We start from the raw sequence: 10,347 nt of genomic DNA on the forward strand, positions 1-10,347 counted from the left end.
TAATTTTCAGGTTGACATCCGAAATCTCTTGATAATTGTATATTAACTATTCTATCAGCAGGAAAATATAAATAAAACTTTATCTTCTAAAAAACTTTCCTAAAAGATTACAGGTACTCCTCACTTTACGACCTATCTGCTTAACGACCACTCACACTTATGACCAATCAAGTTTCGACCTGCAATTCGGGGAATCTCCTTTCTCATCTTGAGTGTTGGTTAGTGGCGAATGGTGACATGCGCACTAAGCGTACTATAATAGGGAAATACGGTACTATAATAGTCTTTTTATGAATAAATTTGAAGTTTGTTGCATAATTTGTATAATTTTACAACAATCCTATATTCCTGGCGCAAGCTCCTCGCTTATCGACCAATTTGCTTAACCCTTTCCATGCGGTTAGGTACCGATTGGTCCGTATCACATGACTTCTTCGTTTATCGGTGATGTGAAATTGATCGGTGATGTGACTCGATCGGTCCAAATTAAAAAATTAATCAAAAACTTCGATTAATTTGCGTTATATTCGAGTTTTTCAGAGATCTTAGCTTTGATTCACTTTTCTGTATGTCGATTGACTTTGTTTAAGTCAATAAACGTTTTGTTACCACCCCTGGGCCATAAATATTTTGGTAAATACATCTCCTACTATTCTACAGTAAATCTTCGCAGTTAACTACACAGTTGGCTAAAAACAATCAAAGGGAAACTTCTTCTACAGTTTTATTGAGTCTCTTCTGTCTTTGTTGACGTTACTTTAACTAATCACAGACTTATGAAACGAAAAAATTGCCGCGAAAAGCCCCGCCTCCAACCTTCGAAGTAAAATGTAAACAATCACTGTAAATTCGCTTTTTAAATCGATTTTTAATTCTAATTAACTAATTTAATGCACTTTGACATTAAATCAGCTAATTCGACAATATTTAAACGAGTAAATATGTTTTTAAAACTATCTAGCGATAAATATTCCCGGGAAACTCCACCTTCCTATAGTAAGTCTATGGAAAGTGTTCGCGCTGTTAATTTGGCTTTAAAATTTTTGTCAAATGAATTCATATATATTTTGAATACATTTAATTATTTTACAAAAGTAAGAGCAAAGCTCTACGACTGACACAGTCGTACAGCTGACTAATCGGTGTCACTTCACGATAACAATCGACTACTCTCCCAGCTAAGTAATTAGAGACATAGTGTGAATAATGACAATAACTTCTCCCCCGCTCTAGGTAGAAAGCTGCGGTTTGTTTTGTTTAATAGAGGACAGATGTTTCTATCTAACAGATGTACAAAGTTCAGCGATTCTCTGTAAATTAATTTTTTTTTTTTTTGTTCGTAACCTTCAAATTTGTTCGTAAACTTCATATTATTTTAAATATGTATAAAACTAAAAATTATACAATCGTAAACTGTAATATGTTTTTAATCAAACACAAAAAACAGATTGAATATAGTGCGATATTGAAGCGAAATATTGCGATTTAAAAAATTACCCAAAAAACGCAAAAATGCGCCGCATAACGAATTTCACCTATTTACTTAATGCTAAAGGTTTTCCGCATGGAAAGGGTTAATTAACAGACGTAATCGTCAGAACGGAGCTCGGTCGCAAAGTGAGGAGTACCTGTATTTCATTATTCAAATATTCTTTGTTAAAAACATCATTTTCATATTTTTTCAGTGCATATTATGATCATGGCTAAAGCCCACAAATTTTGATAAAGCTAGGATTAATGAGCTAACATAGACTTTATTCAAATCTTGGTTAAAGCATGCATGCATAAAAAAAAAATTAATTATAACACATTGTATATTTTTTGGTGTTTTTGAATTTTCATTATTAATGATGTAAGTTTTTGTTATAATTTAATTAGGAACATTAGAAGATGGCCAAAAATTTGATTCCTCAAGAGACCGTGGAAAACCATTTAAATTCAGAATAGGAAGAGGAGAAGTGATTAAAGGATGGGATCTTGGAGTGGCTCAAGTATAAATTATAAAAAATCAGTTGAAATTTATCTAAAAAATTTAGTAAAATGTATATAAATATATATTATTTTTGTAGATGAGTGTTGGGCAAAGAGCAAAATTGGTGTGTTCTCCAGATTTTGCTTATGGCTCTGTTGGACATCCTGGAATATATCCTTTTTAAAATTTAAAGTAGTAATAAAGTATATTGCAAAATAGTCAAACTTGGTTATAACAAGCACAAAGAAACTAAGTTTATTTGTTCTTCATAACTGTCATTCATTATATATGTTACCGGCAAAACTCGATTTTATGCCAAACTAGTTTGGGGTAAATGTGTCAGGTCAAACTAGTTTAGAATTATTATTCAAGTATATTAATGGTTAAATATATTAATGGGTGGGTTAAAGTGTACCTAGGTAATCCCAATGGCAGTGCTTCCGGCTGTTCGTGCTCCCGACGGACTCCTCCCGGAGGGGAGCTGCCGGCAGGCCGCCCAGTGTTTAATGTCACTAGTTATTGATTCACGATAGTTCTTGAATAAAAGCAAACAAAAGTATATAAAAGTATATAGTATATAAAAGAAACAGTATCAACAGTAAAATATCAATTAGATGAATAAATATTGTTTATCTAATTAATTGCCTTTTAATTTTATTTTAACCATTAATATACTTGAATAGTAATTCTAAACTAGTTTGGCCTGACATGCTTACGCCAAACTAGTTTGGTGTAAAATCAGGTTTTGCTGGTAACATATACATCTTTAAAAAAATCAAAATATTTTTAATTTTTTAAAATATGCTGTAAGAACGTTAATTAGAACTTTTGATTTTAATCTTCTAGTTTATATCTTAAACCTGATGCAGACCTATGAAAAGGGTTTAAAATGTTAAATATTTTTTCCTACAAGTTTACTTAAAGGTGTTATTTAAGCTTTATGGATATCCAAAAGAATGCTTTTCTAAATTTTTATTATTATCTGAGATTTGTCATGCATTTAAATGGGCATTTTTATTTCTATAGTGTTGATATCATCAAAGATGATCATCCAAATTTTCTGCACACTTCCATATTTTTAATGTAACTAATTCTTAAATAATTTGTTTTTACACACAACAGGCATTTTCTTTAACATCAACTGTTTGTTGATGATGATGATGATTTATCATGAAAGAAGACTGTAAACTAAAGGATAAATGTAAAAGGGAATTGAAAACACTTAACATAGTTTCAACAACTTAATAGAAAGTTTACTCGTGATGATTTTTTCACCCTAAGTATTACAACTCCTAGACAAAAAATTAGAATATTCGCCTAACTGAAAGTTTAGTGTACATATTCTCATGAACAACACAGAGTACAAAACTTTTTTTGACACTACATAAATAATGTATATGTATATTTATTATACCCATTAATCAGACAAATTAACTCAAACATTTTTTTTGTTACAAATGGAAATGAAATAACAAAAAAATAGAATAACCCTTTGACCATGACGAAATATTAGAATATTAGCAAAAATAGCCAGACAAACAGCCATAAATAACTAAATTGTGATGCAAATTTGCATATTGCTTAGCAGCACAGTATAACAGTTCAACATGGAGCATAAGTGCAACATCAGTGACAGAACTAAAGATACTATTATAGTCTTGAACGAAGCAGGAAGAACACAAAATGAAATTGTGGATTATGTAAAGTGCTCGCAGCCAATAGTCTCTAGAGTACTGAAACAACAAAACCCTGTTAAAGTTTAACTAACACATGCCAGAAATGTGGACTAAATGAGCAATGACTGTGAGGGATAAGAGAAACTTGAGAAGGATTTTTATGCGAAACTGCTTTAAAAGCATTAAACCCTTGCATGCACATTCCAGAACAACTGGAGTGAACATTAGTAGCTGAACCACATGCCAAAGGTTGCACGACTTGCACTTCAACTGCTGAGTTCCCAAGATGAAGCCATCTCTAACAAAAGCAATGACAAGCACATGTCAGATGGTGCAGAGAGAGGCTCATGTGAGGAGAAGATGACTGGAACAATGTTCTCTTCAGTGACGAATCCCTGTTTTGTCTCTTCTGTGGTGACCAAGGCCCACGTGTATGGAGAACAATCAAAGATGCCTTTGAAAAAGACTGTGTGAAGAGATCTTTGAAGTTTGCATCGTCTGTCATGATCTGGTGATGCATGAGTGTAACAGTCTAGTGATAACCACATTCTTCAGGATCGTGTCAATGTACAGACATATCACGACATCTTAGAGATATTTATGATACCATCAAGAGAGGATTTAGTGTAGGAAACATTTCTATATCAACAAGACAGGCATCCTCTCATACCACGAAGACAACGATACATTGGTTACAAGAACGATAGATTGCAATCCTGCATTGGCCAAGCAATTCCCCAGACTTAAACCCCAATGAAAATTTGTGAGGAGTCATGAAACGACAACTTAATGAACAGTGCCCAATTTCTAAACTAAAGAGGAACTAGTGACGTGCATTCAACACATTTGGAACTGCATCACTAAAAACGAATGTGAAGCATTAATCTGCACCATGCCCAACAGATTGTAAGCAGTAATTATGGCAAACGGTGACGCCACAAAATATTAAGATTATTTTGTTGTATTTTCTACATTTAACCCACATTTAGCTAATATTCTAATTTTTTGTCACAGTCAAACTGTTGTTCTATTTTTTTTGTCATTTCATTTCCATTTGTAACAAAAAAATGTTTGAGTTAATTTGTCTATTAATGGTTATAATAAATATACATAGACATTGTTTATGTAGTGTCCAAAATAATTTTTGTACTTGTGTGGTTCATGAGAAAATGTACACTAAACTTTCAGTTAGGTGAATATTCTAATTTTTTGTCTAGGAGTTGTAGATAGGAAAAAAATTTACTCAACATAAGATAGTTTTTGTAAATACAGTAGAGCATCAATTATCCGACTCAATTGGGGACTGGGGTTAGTCGGATAACTGAAAAAAAACGGATAACCGAAAAGTATGAAAAAATACATATTAGTATATCCATGTAATAAGCATATTAGTATATCGCTATTAACCTACTTTGCGTTGAATTTTCATTGATGTTAAGCTTAACAAATTTTTTTTAAAAATAATAATCATCATTAAATTATTTCTTTATTTTGCACAAAATAAATACAGAAATAAAGAAAAAATAGAAAATTAAGCCTGGTTTAAATACTGGCCTCCCTTTCATGGTCGAGCCAATGTTTCCAGCGAAAACATGCAAAAATTTAACAAAAATAATATCAAAGTAGCCAAGACATGGCCAAATATTGTAGTGTCACATCACTAGCGGACATTTAAATTTGCCGACTAGAATGCCGTCGTTTAACCGATGTGACGGTTGATCGGAGGTCGGATAATCGATGCTCTACTGTATTCAGTTAACTGATAACAAAATAGATATTTTCTTGCAATAACTGTGAACTTGTTACTACTGAGTTTGACTATTTTTGATTATTATTAATTTAAAAGCTGTATAAAATGCATAACACTGTAGTAATAACCACAGCCAAGTTTACTCCTTACAAGTAAACTTTGTTTGATTACTGGTGTATTCTCTGCTGTGGTTGTTAATTTTTTAATTAAAATAAATGAAATCAAAAATCATGAATGCTGGTTATTTCCCAAAAACACTTTTAATTATCATGACTATTTTCTTTTGGAACAAAATCATCTGTGGATTTGTTTTGGAAATAATATAAATATTTGATTGTTTAACTATTCGTAATCTTATGATTATAGTATTTATGAAATTTTATAATGTATCTCAAAAACATCTCTTCGTTATTAACTAAGTATCTTAATTTTTTCTTTGAGAACTTTAGAATTGTATATCTTGTTTTAGTTCATCATTTTTTGTCTAGAACATACTGCTTTATTGTTTATCATTAAAATTGTTTTTGTTTTTGAGTAGAATAATAAAAATTAAAATTATCCAATTATAACTGTACCTAACTGGATAATAGTATAAAAAACATTCAGCATTTGTTAGAATAGAAACACCATACTGAGAAAAAGAGAGACTTTTCTATAAACATAGTTATGAATGCTCTCAAAAATTTGAAGTTAACCAATTAATAAGGTGTTTTTTTACTTAGGATGGTGTGTACCATACAAATGCTGATTGCTTTCTTTAATACCCTCTATTTTAGATAATATCTAATGAAAATTCTTTAACTATTCTTACAATTCCTCCAAATGCCAAATTGACATTCGACGTCGAATTAATAAAGCTGGAGTAAATAACTTCTGCACCACACTTATCGAAATGATACTTCTACAATGCTAAGACACGAAGTTGGCAGCATTGTTACCTTATTGATCTCTCAAATCTGCTTCAGTTCCTGTTATGGTTGTCTGTCATCTTGCAAGAAGCTTTTGTTTTAGTCATTCATAACTATATAAAATATGTAAAAAAAATATTCTATAAAATATGCAGAATTGTTAATCGAGTTCTCATAGGTAATTTTGTTTGTGTTTATATGATTTGTTAGGAAGTAGGGCCATATTTCAGTAATAGTTTTAAAAATAGAATTATTCCAGATTTCAAAATTTTCCACACCTTGACAATTTTGTCAAATAATATATAAAATTCAATGCAAAATTTCACCAGATGATGTATTTACACTGTCCCAGAACAGATATGCAAACATGTTTACACACCCCACGAGTTTTTATCGAGGAACTAAACATTATGCAAAAACAGAAAAAGTAACATTTGATATGTAAATAATAATGACATTTTGGTCGAACAAATCTTTACGGAGCAAAATTTTGTTACTTACAAAATTTTATCAGATTAATACAAGATAAATTGTTTACACAATTGTATTTTGTAGAATTTTCGATTAATGCCGAAAGAAAATACTTATATATATCCATACGTACTCATATATTTCAAATTTTGAATACATTTACTAAAAAACACAAATGAAAAATTACTAAGCTTGCCAAAAATACATTTTTGTTTTGCATCGTTCCAAATTTATTAAGAGCGTAATTAATGCTTAAATATAATTCTTTGACTTTTGTTTGTTAATTGTGAGTTGTATAAAATATATTATGTAGTATGTGAGAAACGTGAAGCAAATTGTGATAAAACGAAATTGTATAAATGCAATTAACCGGAAAAAAAAAATGGTAACAGTATAGCAATACAGTATTAGCACATTGATGTGTGATGTATCTGTGATTTCTATTGAAACATTTCGAAAGAACCAGCTTCTACCACAATCCAATAAATCATGTGCAATGTTTCACATTATTTGTCAGTTGATGAAAATAAATTCATCTAATTTTTCATTCCTATGTAATTTTTTTTTTTTCTTAGTGTTATTTAATCTTGTATAAGATTAAATATATATATTTTTTCCTCCAATATGTTTAATAATTATAGCTATTAAATGAAAATAAAACTTGAGCTATTATTATTGAAAGTAAGTTGGTCTTACTTAATGTGTACATAAATCATACATTAAATACTCTCACCAAAATTGATATTCAAAACTTTATAAATGTTTGATTTGGATTTGTGTATTTAACATCAGGTGTCATGCTGCATAGCGATAAAAACTATTCCGCTTATTTCGATATTCGGTGCGACTTAATCGAGCATGCTTCAGGAAAAACAACAGAATGTCGTATTCTGGTGCTATCAGTCTTGTGCATCGCACACGTAGTGACGATGTGACGTCACCTGGCAAGTTCGGACAGGAAAGCAGGAGGTGACATTGAGAACTAAAGGCAGTTTTCATGCAATGCTGCCCATTTCCAGATTTGAGATATTTTTGGGGTAACATTTTTTCACTTTGATCATTTTTCATTAGACTAAACATAAAAATTTTGACATGACAGAACCTGTGAAATACTGTTTAAGCACTGTGATCAAATCTGTTATTTGGCTTTATTCATTAAAAAATGATTACAATTCCTAAGTGACAGTTTAACATGTTATTTTTGCTTTCCAGACTCCAAACTGATAAGCTCCTGCATTAATTAATAAGTAAAACTGATGGTGAAAAAAATTTGAAACTGGTAGAATAATTGGTGATTTTTTTAAAAAATTTTCCAGTGCAACTCCTGATCATACAGGATAAATTAAAAGTCACTTCCTCTTCATTCTGTCAGTTAGAAAAATTGATGAATGTATGTATAATCAAACCTTTGTATGATTATACACTAACTTAAGCATATTTAAACACAAATTCTTGGATGCCATTTATATTATATGAATGTCAATTAATAAGATTTTTATTAATTTGATTTAGATTTAGATTCAACTGCGGCAAATACCGAAAAAACAAAACTGGTATCTTTCCCGCACGTGCATTGAAATCTAATTTAAATAGCGATGTCTAATGACACCAGGCAATCTCTGCACCACTGACTTCTGAATCGGTAGTCCTGTTGTCGATTGGTCAGGCTGACGACTTTCTTTAATACAGGGGAGTTGACCATCCATGTGTCTCAAATCTAGCTGCTCTTGCCGAGAAGGTCGTTCGACAACCAGTGCAATTATTGGAAATTCTGTTTGAAAACCAAGGTTTGACTGTTTATATATAAATATGTAATGTAGTTGTGCATGGAGAATCAGTAAGTGACCTTGAAAACCATTTTTAGGGTGTCAAAGGTTCCAGCTGATTTTCTATGCTCTCAAAGATCTTGGTTCAGATCCCAAATTTTCATTAGTAGTTTGGTGTAAATATGTCTACATCAAGTCAGGGATATTGTAAAAATTGTAGATGTATAAATTCTCAGTCATCTGTCTGTCTGTCTTTGCTTAACCCTTTCCATGCTGGCGATCTACAGCAAATAATTGAGTGGAATTCGTCATGCGGCGCATTTTTTGCAGTTTTTGGATAATTTTTAAATCGCGCTATGTTTAATCTGTTTTTTGTGTTTGATTAAGAACATATCACAGTTTACGATTGTTTAATTTTTAGTTTAAAAGAAATTTAAAATAATAATAAAATTTGAAGCTTACGAACAAAAGAAAAAAATAATTAATTTACAGAAAATCGCTAAACTTTGTACATTTGTTAGTTAAATACATCTGTCTTTTAAATAAAAGAAACCGCAGCTCTCTAGCTAGAGCGGGAGAGAAGTTATTGCCATTATTTACAGTAAGTCTCTAATTACTTGGCAAGGAGAGGGTCTATTTTACCGAAATATTTATGGCCCAGGGGTGGTCACAAAACACTTTTTAGCTTAAACAAAGTCAATCGACCTACAGAATAGCAAATCAAAGCTAAGATCGCTGGAAAATCGAATATAACGCAAAATAATCGAATTTTTTGATTAATTATGCCAAAAGGCGTATGCCGCATCACGAATTAACGGCAAGTCACGTGACATATGCCTAAAGGCGTATAACCGCATGGAAAGGGTTAATTAATCTTGAGATCAGATATAAAAAGTTTAGGGTCAGGAATACCCGATTAACTATATACAAACTTCCAGCTTACACCAGAAGTCACATTATTTCAATTCTAAAGTTTTTCCCTGTAAGGAGTTAATGACTGGTGGGACTAGTGCTAGCAGGAAAAGTATGATGTACAGGGGCAAGACACTACTTATTTGAGATGGAGAGAATATATTTCAAATTAAATTAAAAATTGCAGCCCGGCATTGCGACGTTATCACAATAAATAATTGCTCATTCAGATTCTCTCTCTCTCTCTCAGCTTGCACCTTTGCACAGATTGGCTTCCTTACATATTACCTGCTTCATAGGTAAGGGTTGAATAAATATAAAAACTCAGGCTGTGCTGCCAAAAGTTTTCTACTGGTTTGTCTTGTTCTTTGAGAAATAAAATTATCTTTCTCAAATTTCAGTTTATTAAAAGAAAAACTTTGGAGGTTCTTTATTACTTTGGAAGCTGGGAGAGAGAAACAACACTTACAATGCCTTGTCCTGTTTTATTAAACAACATAACAGTTGTTACAATTAATTCCAACCCAATTGTATTTAAAGTTTTTAAACTTTTAGTAATTTTTACTAAAATGTATCTTGTTTGTGTAAGTAATGTCTCATGAATTGTTTATAGTTCTGGTTACAAGCATAGGACTATTAGCATTATTAAATATAAATTCTTTTTTATCTGTCATTTGACATTTTCAACATTGAAAAAGAAAATTGATTGGATTCAAATGAGGTGTCGCCATTTCTCTCCTTTGCATTGTTGATATATGAGATAAGTTATATTGTTTGCTAACTCAGAAATGCCAAGTTTTGAGTCAAATAAAAAAGGGAAAGAACTATTAAACATGTTTGAAAGACCTGCCAAAATTTATGAACAGAATGTCGAGAGCAACACATCCATTTT

At 31.3% G+C, this 10,347-nt stretch overlaps 1 protein-coding gene across 1 annotated transcript in view; it reads left to right on the top strand.

Annotated features, from left to right (window-relative positions):
- The window catches only part of LOC136981755 (peptidyl-prolyl cis-trans isomerase FKBP1A-like), a 40,418-nt gene extending 33,439 nt beyond the window's left edge, over positions 1 to 6,979 (top strand). The window contains exons 3-5 of the mRNA XM_067278126.1: positions 1,879 to 1,991; positions 2,070 to 2,143; positions 6,210 to 6,979. Of these exons, the coding sequence (XP_067134227.1) occupies positions 1,879 to 1,991; positions 2,070 to 2,143; positions 6,210 to 6,264 (242 nt within the window). The 3' untranslated portion in view covers positions 6,265 to 6,979. The remainder of the gene's footprint in view (positions 1 to 1,878; positions 1,992 to 2,069; positions 2,144 to 6,209) is intronic.
- Positions 6,980 to 10,347: the final 3,368 nt, after the last annotated feature.

Source organism: Centruroides vittatus, unplaced genomic scaffold, assembly GCF_030686945.1.
Source record: "Centruroides vittatus isolate TY-2023 unplaced genomic scaffold, ASM3068694v2 contig_790, whole genome shotgun sequence".
Taxonomy (NCBI): Eukaryota; Metazoa; Arthropoda; class Arachnida; order Scorpiones; family Buthidae; genus Centruroides; species Centruroides vittatus.